Source organism: Rhamphochromis longiceps, linkage group LG10 (assembly GCF_057381845.1).
Source record: "Rhamphochromis longiceps isolate RC_006_pf linkage group LG10, R_longiceps_female_GT1.1, whole genome shotgun sequence".
Classification (NCBI taxonomy): domain Eukaryota; kingdom Metazoa; phylum Chordata; class Actinopteri; order Cichliformes; family Cichlidae; genus Rhamphochromis; species Rhamphochromis longiceps.
Genome location: NC_140566.1, coordinates 29,988,988 through 30,008,908, shown reverse-complemented (window position 1 = coordinate 30,008,908; position 19,921 = coordinate 29,988,988). Strand labels below are relative to the sequence as shown.

Sequence of the window (19,921 nt, the reverse complement as noted above, 5' to 3'; positions counted from 1 at the left end):
CACTAACCAAACCAATCACTTGAAGGTTTTTGGTTCAACACCCTCTTCCTGACTGATTTCACCTGATGACAGCCCGCAAACTCCAGCGACCGCTCACCAACGATTCGGTGATGTCAACAAGCTAGCCAGGGTTCCTCCAAATCAAAAAGGCCTCCAGCAGGGGTGGGGAACTCCAGGCCTCTGGAGAACTTCAGGACATGTTGAGGAGGTAAATTAGCCATTAAAATCAGCTGTGTTGGATCAAGGACACGTCTAAAACCTGCAAGACCCTTGAGGCCTGGAGTTCCCCCACCCCTGGCCTACAGAGACCTCCAAATATCGCTCATTCATCAAGATCTCCAACAAATAAACATCTTGCATATCTCTAAATAAATTTACACACAACTAAAAATGCATTACTAACCATTTCTCTACATTATTTTAACAGTGACATTAGCACATTTGGTACCTTTGTGTCGGAGCGAGACCAGAATAAGCAATTTCCTGATACTTTTAGCTACTGTGCTAAACTAGGCTAACCAGCGCCTTAGTTTAATTTAAAAAAAGAACACCTGTGTCAATGTTAATAGTTATACAGGACAGTCCTAGTTTCAAATACAGACTGAGTTACATGACTCAGTCTGTATGATTTATGAGTCATATTTTGGCAGGCTTTCTCTTCTAAGGCCTATTAAGAATCATTAAGATTGTATGATCATTAAGCAGATATGAACACAGAAGAGACTCGTTGTCTTAAAAAACCAGCAAAGCAGTCGACTGACTGGGTCCTTCCTGCAGGCTGAAGGTCGAGAAATCAAATGACTTTGTTTGACTCTCCAAGGCAGTCATGTGTGCTTTTATTCAATAGTTTCCTCAAAGAAAACTCCTGACTGCAAAGTGTAAGAAAAACAAATACAGAAATAGCTTATATGGGATTGAATGTGAGTCAAAGTCAGCCTGTAATGTTTCTATCTCAGAGAAGGAAGACACCGAACAACATGAAAACATAAAATAATGATTGATTCTTTATTTGAGGTTGTTATCAGTGATTAATAAGGGTGGGGGTTAATACATTATACCTGCTTCCCTTTGCTACAGCCTGTCAGTGAAACTCCCTGCCTGTATTGAAGTCATGTGACTTTAGTCAAGGATTTGGAGATGTCGAAGGTCCAGTGACTGGTGGTGATTCCTGTGTGTATCCTAGAAAACATGCTGACTCACTGAACAAGTACTAATGGATGCCTTTCAAGAGTATACAACAAAAATACTCAGGAAACTCTCAAATTAAGCAATATATTAGAGACAACTAATTGAAAACATAGCAGCACCACGAAATATCCCTCTTCTGGTTCAACTCTGACAGTCATATTCTGGAGTCAAACAGGGGAAAACCCTGCCCAGTTCTGTGGCCAATTAGTTTTACAATGGACATGTTCATGAACTCCACTGAGAAAACTGTAAATTTTGATTTTCCCTGTCGTTATTACCTGGATAACGTTGCTGTGAGATTATTAAAGTTGCTTAAGTGTTTATCAAAGCCGTGTGCTTTGTTCGGCAGTCCAAGTAGTAGATAAAACAACTTTAAGTGTATTAAAATCCAGCTTTTAATTTACATTTAAAATAAGCATTAAAATACATAGATGAATTGAATCATTAAATCGCCGAATTAACAAAAAAGAAAAATACGAAACTAAAATACAAATAATCCAATCCGATTATGTGTTGTTTATGTTTTCCAGCCGGGAATATATTTTAAAATCAGGTGTTTTTTAATGGAATCGGGTGTGGTGCACTAAGGTGTCTTTCCATTCACAAAACTGACCCGAAAACCCATTCGTCAGCACGTAAGCCAAAATTAAGCAACAAATAAAGACACGCAGAGAATGAGAGTGTGAGAGAGAGTGGCGAACTTACTTGTCAGCGAGTGTTGACTGTGTGCCACTCATTGGGCTTCCCTTGTGAGTTTCCGACGGCTTCACCCAAACAACATTACCATCATAACTCCCGACTCTTCTGTACTAAAACTGCTTCTTCATTTCGTCTCCTACGCGTCCATGCACGTCCCCGAAACGCTGCCTAGTCTTTACATCCAGCATGAAGGTTTAAAAATCAAAAGTAAAGCTCCTCGGAGACACAGGATGTGTGTTTTTATGTATCTATGGGACGATCCAGCTGTTTAAACTCCAGCAGAAGTGATGAAATGAAATTCGCTTCTTTCAGAAAGCAGCCGCTGCCTGCATCAGGAGATGGACATCTGGAAAAAAACTGGTTTTTCTCCCCAGCTTTCACATTCTCAGATTACCTTCAAGTTCAGAGAGAGAGAGAGAGAATCTCTTGTTTTTCCTTAGGAAATACTTCCATGATGACACTCCAGACTATTCCTGGTGTCCGGGGGAGAATTACGTCAAACTTTGGCTGCTGGATCCAAAATGAACTTTTTCCCCCCTCTTATTTGCGCGACGTCCCGGTGTTGTTCACTGCGCGGATGTGGACGGTTCGTGCTTTCTGGGGCATCCCGCAGCCGATCTTATCGCTAATTTGTGCGAAGAGTCGCGGTCGTTGCTCTGCTGTGTGATGCATTTGGGAAAGAGGAAATGCTTTGTGCCCCCTCCCCAAAAAAGAAGTGAAAAGAGGAGGAAAAACACACCTTCCATCACGATGCGTTTAGGAGCCCATCGGAGTTCTCTAAACTATACGCTTTATAACGAATATGGTGGGGTTTGTTTGTTTGTTTGTTTTTACCTTATCTAACAGTGAATCACTTTCTGTGCAACACACTCTTAAAGTTAATCTGATTACACACAGATACACTTTACCCAAGCACAATTTGTGCTGTAAAGGATCGGGTTTTGCAGATATTATGTAGAAAAGTCTTTACGTGTTTTCATCTATTTAAACTGCTGCTTTGTTTAACTTCTATTTTATGCCATACATGGATGTCGGTTTTATTTCAGCGTGGCTTGGAGCACATTAAGAAGGCGCTCTGGGGGTGCAGACTTAATTTCCTCTTTTCTTAATTTCCTCAGCATATACTGGAATATAGCGCACTGAGAGTTTTCTCATTTAATATTATCCCTTTAAATAACTAACAGGTCTGTCTGATACTTAAGCTGCTTTAATCTGTTAGCTGATTAATCATTTTATTTTATGAACCTCCTGGCTTTAATAATCCATACACTCAAAACGTTCTGCATATTTAAATCTATAAACTATATTTATATAAATATGTATAAACTTCTTTACACTGACAGAGAAGGGCCACTGGTCCACACTACTTAAGACAAAACTGGGCTGTGTGACCCACAATGTAAAATGGGTTGGACAAATGTAAATGGATCAAATTCTGTTATCCTTAATACCAGAGTTAATAGTTTTGCATTATCTAAATGGTTTCTATTTTTATTTGTTCTCGAGTTTTTGCTGCCACTTCAATTCAGATTTATTTAGTTTCCAGAACAATTACTGATCCGTGCATAAAGTATTATTATATTACAATATTTCGCTATTAATTGACAAAGCAACACGTGACAACAAGTGACATGTAAAAATATAGTATAGAATAGAAATCTTTGTTGTCATTAGAAATAAAGCAGTTTGAGATTGGGATGAGTCACTGAGCCACTCCTGTGTGGTGCAACAAGGTTGAAACTACATGCATACATTCATGTATGATTAAATAAATGTTACACAAGCATCCCTTAAAACTGTTACTTAAAAAACAAAAAAAGAAATAAACATTAGGCAAATCACAAAGTAGCACATGCACACAATACAAAAGAGGCAACTGGACCATAAAGTGCAGGGGTCAGTTGATGTCTGCAGGTCTGGAGCTATTCTGCAGTAAAGTTTTCTGACATGAGCGTACTTCATATCAATAGAATATTAATATATTACTATATGTGTTACTGTTAATCTGAAAGTGCAGGTTCGAACAGGTGGTGCCAAGGTGATATCAGTCTTTTACAATGGTTTTGGCCCTGACCCTGCTTTGATTTTATTTTTTTTTTGTCTTAGTTGACGATATTGCACTATATATTATGGTTTCGTTTTGTTTTTTAAGTCAACCCGGAGACTATAGATCTTTATTTGACAATGTGGTTCATTGTAAACTGGCTGATCAACTGTCTTTGGCGGACTTACAATCAAACGCCTGTAGGGGGCACCAGTGCACTGGTACAGAAGAAGCAGCAACAAGGATTGTTACACGAACAAGAAGGGCATCCGTCCACAGGCCAACCACAGATACTTAAAAAAAAAAACAGACAACATAAACATTGTCACATATTTAGGCAGATCAGCTGTTTTAGCACCTTAGCTCCCGTTTTCTTTGGCACTTTCACTAGAGATCTCCTTCACGATGTGGTAAACTATCTAAATGTCTTGCGGTCGGCCATGTTTATTGGGATGGCGGCTTTCCGAAGGCCTTGAAGTGGCACTGCTACCGGACGGTGAGACGTTTGGCTCATAGAAACAGCTAGGTTGCTAAGCTAAGCTAACAGCATCCACTGCAAAGGTTTTTGTCATCAAGATGACTAAATATGATGCTCATCTACTGGTACTTCATTCTGGGGGCATGCTAGTATGTATCCTGAGGTTATTGGACATATTTGCACCGCACTGGAAGCATCGCGGGGCAGTTTGATGAAGGCGGTATGCACCGTTGTTTTGCGACGTACTAACAGAAATTGACCCAGAAAATGTAGCAGCAACATTTTTCATTGTTTACAGCATAATGCCTGACCCAGAGAGAAAACCGCTTTCCTTTTCTAAGTGTTAGCACCTTCAGTGCTCTTCGGCATGTAAAGTCTGCAATAGGGTTGAGTTAGATTAAACCAAAGAAGAATTTTTATGTATTTTGTTGGCAGTGTTTATTGGTTGAGAGGCCCGGTGATGGGCGGAACACCGACTGTTAACTGTTCAGCTCTTACTGACATCTGTGCGGGCTGGTCTGGGGCAATCTAGCCGGGAGAGGCGTACACAGTCCCCGACAGAAAGCACACTTTTTGGAGCCTCTTCATTCAGCTTTTTTGCTCTAGAGTAAAATGAACCAACCAAAGATGTGATACTAAACTACGTCTGTCTAATAGCTGAACATCCCTGTTTCCACTGACAGCTGTGTTGATGTGGCAATGCATGCTTTAAATGAGTCAAGTGCAGTCGCTGGTTGCAGACTGCTTAACTGCAGACTGTTTTGCATGTTCAGACTTGTGCAAGTATTTGTTTTAGAAATGCAAATTACAAGATAATGGTTTTTCTTCTACTTTATTTGCAAAGCAATCCATTTGTTAAGATTATAGCATTTGTTATTAATATGAATAGGTTGTCTAATTGGTGGCCATGTATCTAATATATATTTATATATAGTAATATATATCCAGTTTAAGTGGGCATACACATAATAAAAGGCACATACATGAAACAATTTAAAAAAATATAATCTTTAACTTAAAATGTAATGAAATAAAGAAATGTAGTTCCATACTCTTACATACTCCTGTGACCGGATATTGAAAGTCCTATATTAAATTTAAGCAAAGAGCAGAGGTAGCAGGTCAAATGAACACAATACAATGGAGAGCAGTGTAGTATGAAGAGAGATTAAGGGGTTAATAGCTTTCATTCTTACGAAGGTGGGTCTTTTCTTACTTGGATCACCACGGTAATGTGCTGAAAAACTTAATTAAGAGCAGCTTATGTTCAGCGTTTCAGTTTAAAATGGTCCAGAAGTGTTATATTTTCTCTTCGTTGTTATCTCTGATCTGGATTTGACGCTTTTTCAAGTCAGCTATCACAAAGAAAGCCTGGCTAGGTTGAACTTGCTTCCCTTAACTCTCTTCTGTTACCTAAGGTGGACTATCACACCTTTTCATGTGTTGACATTTGGTGTTTTTTAATAGTCCAGCACCTTCATCCTACTGTCCAAAGACTTGCATATTAGAGCAGTTGGTGAGGTAGATAAAGTGCTTAATACTGAAGAATAAAGCACTGTATTGATGTACGGCTACAGTGGCTTGGAGTAGTGAGAAAGACTAGAGAAAGGTGCCATGTAGATATGAGACCATTTCCAAATCATTGTGTTGTCACTGTTATAATATTGTTATTTATTTTGTTAAAATTTGTGGTATCTGTCCCATATTGATTTTTAGATGTCGCTACATGTAAGGGAAACAAAGGAGAAGCGGTTCATTTCCACATTTAATGACTGTCCCCTTTGTTTACGTCAGAGACCTCATCAGGATTTGGCCTATTTTATATGGTTCATATAAAACAGAATCTGTGTTACCTTAATTATTAGAAGTCTTAGCATTTCCCTGTTATTTTTGGCCATTCGATAAACATAAATATATTTGCGCTTGAGTAAATTAAATTCTGTATAAAAATAGTTTTAACGGTTTTATTTTTGCTAGTCCTGGTCGTAAAACTCTTTGTGCTGACATGTTTTATATTCAGGAAAAACTCTGCTTGTTATATCGGGATGAGTCCAATTTACCTCCATGGAATGACAGTTTGCTGAAGCTCTTGAAGAAAGAGTGCACGGGGCCTGGTGAGCTTAACCATGAAGCACTGTGGTTTATGGGAAATCGAGTCCTAACTTGCCTTCTTGCTTACTGTCTTCTTAGCCAATGATTCAGCTGGAGAAACCAGTGCTAGCTGGTACCATGCCGGTGGTGTGGCCCACCATCCTTGACCTGGGCAGGGATGAGTGCAAAAGAATTCTGCGGAAACTGGGTGAGCTCAAAGCAGTGCAATGTTATCAGTGGCTCTGATTGAATCTCTTTTATATGCAAAAGACCTGCAACATTTACAGACTGATGTTTGTGTGTCGCAGAGCTGGAGGCGTACGCTGGGGTCATCAGCGCTCTGAGAGCCCAAGGAGACCTGACAAAGGACAAGAAGGATCTGCTGGGCGAGCTCACTAAAATCCTCGGGTAATATTTGTTGTTTTTAAATAGTTTCTTTCATTTTTGCTTGCAGAGTTAGGTTTATTTAAAACCAGCCTTTCCTTTTTACCCTTGCCCTCACAGCATCTCTACAGAGCGTCATCGCGCAGAGGTCCGCAGGGCTGTCAACGATGAGCGCCTCACCACCATCGCTTATCAGTAAGTATGAGACTGTTTAAGTCCAGCTCTGTAATGTCTGTGGAGGAGAGCAAAAGGGACGTATCCAGGTTTTCCTCAAAGTTTTCATTAGTCTTTTCCTCATTCACTTTAGCAACAATGAGCTATTTGGCTATTTATTTAACCAACCTCTGCTCCAGTGCTTGTCAAACTGTAAGGTGTGGAGTGAAAGCATGTGGAAATAAAAGCTTTAGGTTTTAAACAGGCCTTTGTTGTACCCTGACTCTGAGCCTGAGTAACTTTGAGGACTTATAACGTTTCCTCTCGTGCCGTCCTCTAATCAGATTTCCGTTCTTTTTCTTTTTCAGCATGTCGGGTCCAAACAGCTCCTCTGAGTGGTCCATTGAAGGGCGGAGGCTTGTTCCTTTGATGCCGAGGCTGGTTCCCCAGACGGCCTTTACAGTCACAGCTAACGCTGTGGCCAGCGCCACAGCCAATCAGAACGCCTCCCTCCTGCTGCCAGCTGAAACGGGGAACAAAGAGGGTAAAGCCAGAAACATTCACTTTGCATCGGACTCTGGCTGTTTTCAAACACTTTGGGCATTGAATGATGTGTTTCATTTCCTCCCTGTAGTCGTGGTGTGCTACTCCTACACGAGCACCACCTGCACCTCCACCAGCACCACGGCGACCAGCGGCCCTATAGGAGCAACAGTGAAATCTCCACGGCCACCCAGCCCTTCATCCAACGTGGTGGTGCTGCCCAGCGGCAGCACTGTGTATGTGAAAAGTGAGTGTCAGCAACATCGTATCAACTTTTCTCTTGCTTTGGACAGAAGCAACATGAAAGGGAAATAATAAATAGCAACATAACTTGAGCCGACTGTTGTGATTTGCTGCTATATAAATAAAATTAAAAATACTTTTCAGGGAGGAGGCTAACTGCATGGCTAATTAACATGTCATTAAATAACACAAGTTACCAAAACTGTCATCCTTTATTTACATATGTGTTATTTAAACCAGCACAAGTGCTCAGTTAGAGAAAGCCTTTCTAACATATCAGCAGGATCCCAGCGATCTCTCAGTTTCTCTGTCACAGTTGTCACCAAACCTTCTGGTTTGTCTGTGTTTGTCTTCATATGCTGACTTGCTGGGTGTAAGTTTGTATTTTTCTTCTCTGTTAGACGGTTTATAAGAGCTCAGTGGAAGAGGCAAATGATGGGTGTGAGATGTTGGGAAGACTGAACCGTAACATGAGTCTGAAGATTTTTGCTGATTTTGTGCTTAATTTTAACTCTGTATTAACTTTCAAACCTCACACTCACAAACATAGTCCCTTAAATGATTAGTTTGACATATTTGAGAGTAGAGATGGACCGATCCGATATTACGTATCGGTATCGGTCCGATACTGACCTAAATTACTGGATCGGATATCGGAGAAAAATAAAAAATGTAATCCGATCCATTAAATATCACGAAAGCAGCTCACAAAACTTGCGACACGCCGTAACTCACCTCAGAACGTTAGCACGTCGGAGCAGTATGCATCACGTGATAGAGCGGCTGTGGCATGCAGGACCGGTCGGTGGTCTGGATAGCATTTGGAGCTTCGCTAGCAACCCGGCATTTCATCTCCGACAAAGTTATCCCCGAGAGAAGTAAAGCAAGTGTGTAAGTCCATCTCTGAATGTTTGTAAAGCATTCCTGCGTTAAGCTTAACAACTGATATATGGAGCGACTGCCTCTTCTTGCTGCTACTTCAATCATGAAACTGCTTAACGATCAGCTGATCGGCTTTTCTGTCGCGAGTCCGTGTCTCTAGTTTGCTTTTGGCCCACTTTGCACCAGAAAGAGGAAACCAGCGGATAAACAACAGCAGCACGTTTAAGCTTGATAAGCTGTTGGAGGATCTTTTTCTACGTAGCTGACGCTGGTAACTGTGCAGGGGCGGATCTAGCAAAGTTTAGCCAGGGGGGCCGATAGGGCATTAACAGGGAAAAGGGGGCACAAAGACATACTTTTCTTTCTTATTCTCATTTAAAATGTCGAGCTTTTAATAAATAATTATCTGACACCCAAAGTTTTAATTTGATGCAAAATGAATAGAAGTCCATTACTGTATATAGTGACTATTAAGTCTAATATATATATACTGTATATACCCTAGTAAGCTATAGTACTTTTTCCTTTGGGAAGGTACCATCTGTGCAGTCTGCAATTTTGTTGAAGAAAGATGTTGAATCTATTTAATATTTCTTGAAAAATAATTGATTTCTGTGCATTTTTTTTCACACTGCATCAAATTAAGGTTGATTACGTCGATTAAGCATCATGAGGTGGAGCGTGAGGGGTGGTTCCCTATTTTTTATTTATTTATTTTTGTTGTTGCTGGGAGTTGGAACCCTATTAGTTAGGTTGCTTAATATTTATGCTAAGTACTCTTTAAAATACCAGAATAGGGAGGATGGTGTAGGTTTAAGTTTATTAGATTGATCAGTATTGCTGAACTATGAAATATTTTTTTTTGCATACAGGTATAACAGAATAGCTTTAGTGTAGTTGTTGTTTTAAACTTGAGTATGAACTTATACAAAATGCAGCAAGATATTTAAAAAACAGCTTTGTTGATTAAAAAACACTATATCGGATTCATATCGGTATCGGCAGATATCCAAATTTATGATATCGGTATCGGACATAAAAAAGTGGTATCGTGCCATCTCTATTTGAGAGCAGACCTCATGGAAGCAGATCCCAGTTTGGATTCACGAGGCAGACAGTCTCTCTACTTTTAAGATTGGGCTTAATCTTAGTTAACCTTAGTTATGCTGCTGTAGGCTCAGGCTGCTGGGGGATTTCCCATGATGCACTGAACATTTTTTTTTTCTCACCACTTGCTGATCTGGCCTCTTTTTCTTCTCCTCAGTTTCCCCGTAACTTCCCCGAGTCTCTTTCTACCAAAAGTCACTTTTTAAAAAGAAAGTTCTTCCTCCCCACTGTCGCCAAGTGCTGGCTCACTGGTGTTGTCTCTTTACCTTTGTACAGTCTTTACCTTACACTATAAAACCCCCATGCGACAACTGTTGTTGTAAGCTAGTGCTATGTAAATAATGAGCTTTATTCTTTAGCAGAGATGGGCAGTAACGCGTTACTGTAATCTGATTACTTTTTTCAAGTAACGAGTAAAGTAAGGGATTACTATTGCAAAAACGGTAATTAGATTACCGTTACTTTCCCGTAGGAACGCTGCGTTACTAAAACCGTGATTTTTTGCGAGACTGTCTCACGACAGTGACGTAAGCGAGTGCGCCGTTAGTGACAACAGCTGTGTGCAGATCAACAATGGATCACATATCGATTGTGGGAGAGAGTATGAGCGTGCAGCGTTTAAAGTGTGGAAGTACTGACCTTACTTTGAGTTTGATTCCATAAAAAGTGACAAAAACATTAGCGTCCATCGTGCGTGGGAAGAAAACTTCTTTTTACAGCGAAAAAACCCCTAAACTTCCAAGCAAGCACCGAGTAGCTACGACGTGATGGGAAACTCACAGAGAAACTCGCGGATTCTTCAACTGACCGCAGCACACCTACACCAGGGTAAACCTCCGCCTACCGGAGTCCTGCTTTACAGGTGAAAATAGAGCAACAGGACCGTATTTATTTTCTGCTGTGTTTTACTTGCATCTGTTTGAAAGAGTGAGTGTAAACACAAAAAATATTTAATTTTATGTGCTGGAATGTGTAGAAAATAGGTTTAAATGTTAAACTAATTTCTTCCAGTCAGAGAATGTTGCATATAATTACATTTTTGCTTGATGCATAAAGTTAAAAGATTAAAACTGATAAAACAAGTTTTAAAAAGAGACTTTTCCATTTGATTACATTTTGTATGATGGATTATGTAGAAAAAGTAGAATTGGGCTGAAAGATCTATCGCTTTATCACCTCTTCAGGTTGTAAATCGTGTTTTTAAAAAGTAACTAAGTAATTAATTACTTTTGAAAATAAGCAATCAGTAAAGTAACGGGATTACTTTTTTGGGGAAGTAATCAGTAATTAGTTACTGGTTACTTTTTTCAAGTAACTTGACCAACACTGTTCTTTAGTGCTTTATTTCTTGTAACTGATGGCAGAGAGGTGCTGCACTTGAAATCACTTCTTTTGCATTTGAACGTGTTCAGACTTGAAAGAAATTTCCAGCCCTCCAGAAACAGTTTCTCATTTAAATGAGTGCCGATGTCTTTGAGTAAAATGTCTAAATAACTTTGAAGTAAATGTCATTTTATTGATGCGTTCTTTAACCTCGGAGTGGGATGTACTCTTCTTCAGCTTTCATGTTATGTTTTTATAATAGAGTTTGGAATTGAAGATAAGGAGGGTATGGAAGCCCGTTTCCGCCACTAAAAAAAAAGGATCCATAACTCAAAATTTCGAGTTATTTTCTCGAAATTTCGACATATTAACTCAAAATTTTGAGAAAAGCAACTCGAAATTTCGAGTTCGCGCTGCCAATCAGTAATCTACGTGAATGACGTCATTTCCATGTTACCAGGAAGCTGCAGCCCTCAGCTACAAATGCTACAGCTAAGCTACCGGTATTACATCCAGTCGTGAATGCACAGATTGCTGAGTGTTTTCAGCCTGGCTTCACAAATGATGAAATCCCTGTGTTATTAGCTGAATCACATGGTGTTACTATCAGCAAACATACTTTAATTTGTTGGGATCCGTTTTTGAGTGCGCGGTCCTGCGCCATATGCTTCCGTGTAACAAGAAAGCGACCTCATTCACGTATATTTTTGATTGGCAGAGCTAACTCGAAATTTTGAGAAAAGTAACTCGAAATTTCGAGTTATATTTCTCGAAATTTGGAGATAACTCGAAATTTCGAGAAAATAACTCGAAATTTCGTGTTATGGATACTAGCTTTTTTTTTTTTTTAGTGGCGGAAACGGGCTTCCATAGGAGGGAGAGACTGTGGTTTGTATATTTAAAAAAAGAAAAATCTACTGCTCAGCCTAAAGGGGGCACTGCGATGCTTGTCTGTTTGTTACAAGGTGATTTTAAACTGCTGTCTCTCTTAGCACCAGTGATTCACATACTCTCCCCACACTCCAGACTAAACTGGCTGGGAATGTGAGATCTGAGTTTCCTAAACATGGCGTCTGTTAGGACATGTTGGCTCAGGTTTGACAATCCCACCAGCATCTGCTGCCGATTAAACAGCTGGTAGAAACAATGTGTGACAGGAGAATGTAGCGCGGGAATGAGGCACCGGAAGACAGAGCATCTGTACATCATTAGAACTAAAGATGTAATTAAGAGGTTTTGATTTATGAATGAGTTAAGTTATAGAACTGTGTAGAAATTTGCAGATTAGGATTTTTACTGGTAGTTGTTAATTCATAATTTTTACCCCATAAACTTTCTTTTATTTTAGGGTTTAATGTTACATTTCTGTCACAAGCCAAGTACAGTCAGTGAAATAGACTGAATAACATTCTGCTGACTGATTTATTATTTAATCTCAGTCATCTTGTCTTGATCGCAGTTAGTACTTCTTGATTATCAGCAATTAAAAAGCAAAATCCTCAAGCGTATCCCTACTCAGTGATACAGTCTCAGTCATCCTTAATTTTTCCCGCTGATTTCGCCTTTCAGGTGTTAGTTGTTCCGATGAGGACGAGAAGCCTCGCAAGCGAAGGCGCACGAACTCGTCCAGCTCGTCTCCGGTGATGCTGAAAGAAGTTACTAAGGTGTCCCCGCCGGTATCCAAGAACATCACGGTGCCCGTGAGCGGCAGCCCCAAGATGAGCAGCATCATGCAGAGCATCGCCAACTCCTTACCGCCTCACCTGTCCCCCGTCAAGATCACCTTCACCAAGCCCACCATCCAGACGACCAGCACCACCACGCAGAAGGTGACAGTCGAACCCTACCTCGGCTCGTCTCTCTAGACGCTGCTTCTGAGTTTAAACGTCTCGTGTTTCAACAGGTGATCATCGTGACGACTTCCCCGAGTTCCAATTTCGTGCCCAACATCCTGTCCAAGTCCCACGCCCACAACAACGCCACCGCTGTGTCAAAGCTGGGGTCCACCTCTGTGCTGACCACACCCACACAAAAGCAGACGGTGGTTTTTCCAGCCAGCTCCAGCACTTCCACGAACCCCAACACCATCGCTGTGACCACAGTGGTCTCCTCCACACCATCAGCGGTCATGTCGACAGTCACACCGTGTAGGTTCCTCCTCTGTGCTCAGTTTTTCTGCCAGGTCCATCTTCAGACAAAACAAAAACGTGTGCTCCAAAGGTGCCAAGAGAATAGCAGGGCTCAAAATAAATTAGTTAGTTAGTGAATCAAAAAAACACCAGATTATTCTCAATGATAATTATTCAGTTTGGTTGTACTGTTCCATGGCTCTGTGCCTTTAAACTCCAGTGCTTTGTAGGTTGGATTGCATGACACATGAATTTAAAGCTGTATTATTAACTGCTTTGTCCACTTGGGGGCAGCAGAGAATAACAACTTAACATTTCAGCTAATTAAATTTATAAAAATAAATTTGAGTGAATAAATATGTCAAATATTAGGGTAAAGCAGTAAAACTCTGACTTCTTGATGATTCAGTTTATGTAGTTATTAATATAGCTGCTGATTTCATTTCTGTTCATTTACTACTCTAGCAGTAGAGTACTACTATTACTTGTTAGGGACGTACCTTATCTTTCCAGTACGAGCTGAAATCACTGGATCGGTTATATCAGTGGTGTCCAAGCCAGTGCCGGCCGGTGTCCTGCAGGTTTTACATGTGTCCTTGATCCATCGCAGCTGATTTAAATGGTTAAATTACCTCCTCAACATCTCTTGAAGTTCTCCAGAGACCTGGCAATGAACTAATCATTGGATTTGGGTGTGCTGACCCAGGGTAATATCTAAAACCTGCAGGACACTGGCCCTCGAGGCCTGGAGCTGGCCAAGCCTGGGTTATATAATCTGATACGATCCATCATCTTCTAGAAGCAAGTCTTTCCATTCAGAAACATTATTTAAAAGCGGTCACCAGGACTTTCAAACTGCACATATAGATCTACAAAATCTGATTTAAAAAATCCTTAAAAAGTTTCCACCTTGCACCAAAAGTTATTTTTACCACCATCCTTGCTTTTGGCAAATTATCCAATTGAATTCTTCGAGTGTCTTCCACCTTTCATGGTGTATCTGGCCTTAATTGCTTAATGTCAGCATGCCATAAAGACTCAAAACTGTCATGTTATCAACAGCTTAGTTGCTCAAGAGAGGGAAAAAGGCAGTATTAGTATAAGTGGATAGACATGACAAAGTAATATTAAGTTAACCTTTGTAAAATAGTTTTTTGTGAAAACACATTAAAATAATGTTAATGATACTTTACTGATTAAAATGATTTTGAGTCATTAGTGTAAAAAGATTTAAGCTCGTGGGTTTTAATATGATTTTAACCAGATAATCTCTCTTAAATGTTCAATCTTCTAGTTTTGCAAACATAACATTAGACATGAGGGGGAGGAACCTTCTCTGGGACGTCACCTGTTAGGTTTTGTATCTTACCGTCAAAGTTGTCGGTTGCAGGTGGAGTTTCAGCTGGAGTGAAGGTCTCTACAGCCAGACTTCCTTCACCGAAGACACTAATGGCCTCACCCACTCAGATCCTGGCCCAGTTCCCCAAACAACAGTCACCCAAACAGCTGCAGCAGAGCTCGCCTTTAGGAGCGTCCAACGTCGGTCAGACCCAGACCACCACCTCCTCACCGGGAGCCAAGCCCACCATTCAGATCAAACAAGAGTCCGGTAACCATGACGAGCCTTTATTGTGTGTTTGTGTTTCAGTTCTGTCATTTTATTTCATTTTAACCACGTGCTGTTTGCAATACCTGTATTATATCTATTTCACAAAATAAGCTCATATCTTTTTTTTTTTCTTTTTTTTTGCCTTTTGCTGGTGGTTAACCATTTTCTTTCATATGACGCACAGCTGTTTGAAAAGAAACAAAGCACGACAGTGAATCTGTTTAGAAAGTGAATATCGTGATACGACCGCACTGTTTGTTAATGTGTGGTTTGTGTGCAGGGGTGAAGATCATCACTCAGCAGGTGCAGCCCAGCAAAATCCTGCCCAAGCCTTCGGCGGCTTTGTCCAGCAGCAGCTCTTCTCCCATCATGGTTGTCAGTAGCAACGGAGCCATCATGACCACAAAGCTGGTCACTCAGCCCACAGGTGAGTGGGGGCGAGGGGATCAAAAACTCCACATCTGATCCAGGAAAGGAGAGATCGCGTGTAACTTAAAGGTCGTCTTTGTGACCAGAGTAAAACTGTAATGACACCTGTGACTCTTTGTCATTCAGATTTAATCATAGACTATTTAAACGGAGTTAATTATCTCACCGGTAATGTGGCAGCTTAATTTAATCCTCGATGGAGACGCTCCTGTCGATATCTTTAAGGTGGACAACAGTAATTCTGTATTCCTTCGTGTAGCTACCCAGACCACCTACACGAGACCCACTGTTAGTCCCAACATCGGGGCCAGAATATCAGCCTCCAGTGGCGGGACCACTTACGTCAAGACCACCAGCGGCAGCATCATCACCGTGGTGCCCAAGTCTCTGGCCACTCTGGGAGGAAAGATCATCAGCAGCAACATCGTGTCCGGTGAGTCAGAGGGAGGTCTAGAGCGCTTCTACGTTCAGTGCAAGTTTCTCATCAGTTCTCGTCCGCTGCAGGCACGACGACTAAGATCACCACCATCCCCATGACCTCCAAGCCCAACGTCATCGTGGTGCAGAAAACCACGGGCAAAGGAGCGACCATCCAGGGACTGCCCGGCAAGAATGTGGTCACCACGCTGTTAAATGCTGGGGTCAGTTGATGAGCGTGATAGCATTCTCACACGTGCGCTAAACTCATAGGAGCAGTTAACCTTTTTTTTTTTTTTTATACAAGAGAGAAAGATTAGTCTGTCTGTCTAGAGCTTAATTCAACATTATGTAATATTTAATATCAATAATATAAAATGCTTGTGTAACCAACATATGAGGTGTAGTGCAGAACTGGTTATTGGGGAAATCATGCGGACTTCCCGGCTGTAATTAGTTTGTGTTTGCTTTCAAAATATTAAGCCTGCTGTGTTTTTACCTCATTATTTATAAAGTCTTTGACAGATTTAACTTTATTAATTCAGGGGAATTTTCAGGAAATCCCTCATCATGTTCACATATTTACACCTGACAGCTGACCACAGCCTGATCCCCGGGCCCACCAGTTCACTGCTTCTTTCACTTTCACCACTCAGATTTACAAGCCCAGTTCTTTACTTTAAGTCACTGCGTCCTGCTTCAGATTCAGATATTGTAGCAAAGCTAGCTTGCTTTTGCTCTACCTAAATAGTTTATGAAGAATGTGAGTAGACGTGTCAGTTATATGGTTTAAGTGTGTGTCTTATGATGCATTGTCAAAATGCAAAGATCTGCGACCACAGGAAGAATAGCTGCTGCGTTTCTGCAGCTAATGGTGATCTTCAGAAACTAAACCTCTATTAGACATCTTTAGCCACTTTGGTCATTGTACTGGATAACTCGAGAACAAGGCAAAGTAGGATTTTCAAAACAGTACCATAGGTGTGTCGTCTAAAAATGGCTGATGAGTTTGAATTTCTGTGACCTCAACCTCAAGGTGAAGGTTAGAGGTCAATATTTCTGAAAATGTAACGACCATTGTAATTATTTCAGATGTTTTATATCAGCGGTCCCCAACCCTGGGCCACGGGCCGGTACCGGACCATGAGCTGTTTGGTACCAGCCGCGAGAGTTGAGGCTCGGGTGTGAAGTTTATGGTTTTCAGGGTTTTTATCATTAACTCGGTTTCTCTGGGTCTTTTCCCGTGTTGTAGTTTTGCGTCTTATTTTGAAAGAAATATTTGCGTGTTACCATAGCGACCAGAGACCATTAAGGGGCAGAGAGGAGGATGTTACTCTCAATGTTATTGGGGCATTTCAGGAGGACGCTGTTACACAATTACACAGTGAATTTGCGTTTATTATTATATTTACAAAATACCACAGTTTTTGCCTTGGTCGTGTCATTTTATTTTGTTGTAATTATCCGCGACACATATGAAAGACAGTGGTTCCTGGCCTTTTGGCTGCTGCCTTGTTGGTCTTTTGAAGTTACCCATGTGTAACGTTAACTAACGCTAGCAATGGTTGAATGGCTGCAATCCTTAGACGGACAAATCTGTCATGGGAAAAATTTGAATTTCAGTCACCAAGTCAGAAGTACAAACTTTTTGTATGGGCTGTGCTCACAACAGGTCATGTTATTTGTCAGAAAACTGCAAAAAAAAAAAAAACATCAACAGGCAACGAACAGTCGGGAGGTTCAGTGTTTGAACAGCTGCCTATGGCTGCCCTGCTAATGTTAAACCTCATCCAAGTACATGAGTTCTAAAAGAAATTTCAACCCCTGTACAGTTATTGTGAAGGGGGAACCTATCTATAGAGACCAAAAAACATGTTTTTGTGCGTGACTGTAAACAGTTTGATCTTTAAAGTTGGGAATTGTAATGTGGGAGTCTATGGGGATTGACTCAGTGGTGAAATTAGTGGAAACGGTGGGGGAGAGGTTGGAAGTCTATAGTTCCCACCGGATTTGGTCAGTGAGTATGGGTTCCCACAAATTTATGTTTTAAATTAGGTTTCTTGCAATTCGTGCTTCTTTTTCTTTTATTCAGTTTTATTCGTTTTTTTGTTTTGTTTTGTTTTTAATTTGAATTTGGCTAAAAAGAATCCTAATGAGCTTGCTGCGTATGCTGCAGGGGGAAAAGGGCCTTCAGGCAGTTCAGGGGACCAAACCTGCAATCATCACCGCCTCCAGACCCATCACTAAAATGATCGTCACCCAGCCCAAAGGCATGAGCTCCGGGTCCCAGGCCACCGCCACCAAAATCATCCCGACCAAGATCGTTTACGGGCAGCAGGGCAAGACGCAGGTGAGACGTGTTGGTTTTTTTTTTCCACCATATTTGTTTAATAAAATGTAAATATCATCATTACAAACTGGTTGACCGCAGCCCGCTGAGGTTATCACATGACAAACATTGGGTGGATAATCATGTGACCTTTTGACTGACAAGTAACCGCAAGGGTCATGTGATATAAGTGCAGGAAGAGCCATGTTTATCTTAAGAGTAATGGGTATGGGTTTCTTCCTCTGAAAATGGGAACAGATCTGCTCAAGAAGGAGAAGAGTGCTTTTCATGGAGCTCAGTAGGTCAGTCACCTGCGCTGGATGTTTCCAGAGAAGTGAGATGTGGTTATTTAAAATCAATGTACAGCTACTTAAGCAGAAGGGGAAAAAATCCCCTTGTTCTATAGGCAGATGTATAGCAGGAGCTTTAACACTTACCTTTCCTGTTTCTCCCTCAACTTCCCCTTATCACACAGAGCTGAATGCTGTGGTAGTTATTTGATCTGCTGCTGTTGGTCAAACAGCTGCAGACTGCATTGTGACATGATCATGTTTCTGGCCTGCTGTATTATACCTGCATTAGCCAATTGTCTGAGCACAGCAACGAGCTGTAACCACAACACTGACATGTTATCGCCCTTAAGTTGATCGTGTTATCAAAAGGGATACGTGTCTGGACATCAAGCACACACAGAGAAACAGGGAGGCAGATGCGTCAGTTGAAAGATGTGACCCACAAATTGTGTCCACTGATTTTTTTTTTTCCCCCACAGTAATTAAAAACCTTTCGATGTTTCATTACTTTTTTCACCAAGAACATACTTATGGGCCACTTTAATAGGTACACTTGTTCTATTGCTTTTTAGTGGACATCTCTAATCATCCAGTCAGACGGCAGCAACTCAGTGCATGTAGGGATGTGGTTTAAATTGAGCATCAGACTGAGGAAGACAAGTGATTTAAGTGACATGATTGTCAGTGCCAGATGGGCTCATCTGAGCAGTCCATAAACTGCTGATCTACTTGGATTCTCTTGGAAAAAGAGAACATATCTTGTCAGTGGCCGTGCCTTGTTGAGGTCAGAGGTCTGTGGAGAATGGCCAGACTGCTTCAGGCTGATAGGAAGGCAACAGTTACTCAAATAATCAGTTGTTACAAACAAGGTATGCAGAAGAGCAGGTGGGCTACAGCAGCAGAAGATCACCTGACATCTGAAAACAGAAAATTCAGGTGACAGTTCGCACAGGCTCAGCAAAATTGGACAGTACACAATTGGAAAAACATTGCCTGGTCTCAATTTCTGCTGCAATTTGGATTGTAGGGTCAGAATTTATTGGGCAGTACACAAATAACATAAAAGCATGGTTAAGTCCCACTTTCTATCAAAGGCTCAGAGCTGCTCTTGATGCTGGTGTAATGCTGTGGGGGGGTCAGACTTTCTGCTGAACATTTTGAACACCACAGCCTGAGTGTTGTTGCGTCCAGCAGGATGTCACAAAGCTCAGATCATCTTGTTTCTTGAACATGACAATGAGTTCACTGTCCTCAAATGGCCTCCACAGTCACCAGATTTCACTCCACTAGAGAACCTTTGGGATCTGGTGCAGCAGGATGTGCAGCAACTGTGTGATGCTGTCATGCCAATATGGACCATTATCTCCGAGGGAGCAACTTGTTGAATCTGTGTGTAATGTGACTTTAGCTGAGCCTGAATTCAAACTGGAGGTTGTAAAAGCCAAAACAGTGAGCTGAAAGAGGCTAAAGCTCACCAGAGGGGAACTGCAGAGTGAGGTGACACAGGTATTGTGGCCAGTGGACTTTTTGTTTTTTGTATGCTATTAGTATCTCCTGAGCTCTAATTTGTTTTTTGCCAC

At 41.1% G+C, this 19,921-nt stretch overlaps 2 protein-coding genes across 4 annotated transcripts in view; one reads left to right on the top strand and one right to left on the bottom strand.

The window, feature by feature from the left end:
• Positions 1–2,564, bottom strand: part of arhgef12b (Rho guanine nucleotide exchange factor (GEF) 12b) — a 46,367-nt gene extending 43,803 nt beyond the window's left edge. Inside the window, exon 1 of the mRNA XM_085421274.1 lies at positions 1,894–2,564. Coding sequence (XP_085277400.1) covers positions 1,894–1,925 — 32 coding nt within the window. The 5' untranslated portion in view covers positions 1,926–2,564. The remainder of the gene's footprint in view (positions 1–1,893) is intronic.
• Positions 2,565–4,175: 1,611 nt separating this feature from the next.
• The window catches only part of emsy (EMSY transcriptional repressor, BRCA2 interacting), a 30,540-nt gene continuing 14,794 nt past the window's right edge, over positions 4,176–19,921 (top strand). Inside the window, exons 1-14 of one of the 3 annotated variants that reach the window (XM_085421272.1) lie at positions 4,176–4,427; positions 6,430–6,523; positions 6,600–6,708; positions 6,809–6,908; positions 7,005–7,079; positions 7,406–7,581; positions 7,672–7,827; positions 12,705–12,964; positions 13,039–13,282; positions 14,655–14,873; positions 15,154–15,300; positions 15,562–15,735; positions 15,807–15,943; positions 17,896–18,069. In XM_085421272.1, coding sequence (XP_085277398.1) covers positions 6,603–6,708; positions 6,809–6,908; positions 7,005–7,079; positions 7,406–7,581; positions 7,672–7,827; positions 12,705–12,964; positions 13,039–13,282; positions 14,655–14,873; positions 15,154–15,300; positions 15,562–15,735; positions 15,807–15,943; positions 17,896–18,069 — 1,968 coding nt within the window. In that variant the 5' untranslated portion in view covers positions 4,176–4,427; positions 6,430–6,523; positions 6,600–6,602. Of the gene's footprint in view, positions 4,428–4,492; positions 4,559–6,429; positions 6,524–6,599; positions 6,709–6,808; positions 6,909–7,004; positions 7,080–7,405; positions 7,582–7,671; positions 7,828–12,704; positions 12,965–13,038; positions 13,283–14,654; positions 14,874–15,153; positions 15,301–15,561; positions 15,736–15,806; positions 15,944–17,895; positions 18,070–19,921 lie in introns of those variants that run through there. The other 2 variants (XM_085421271.1, XM_085421273.1) reach the window with 2 other exon arrangements.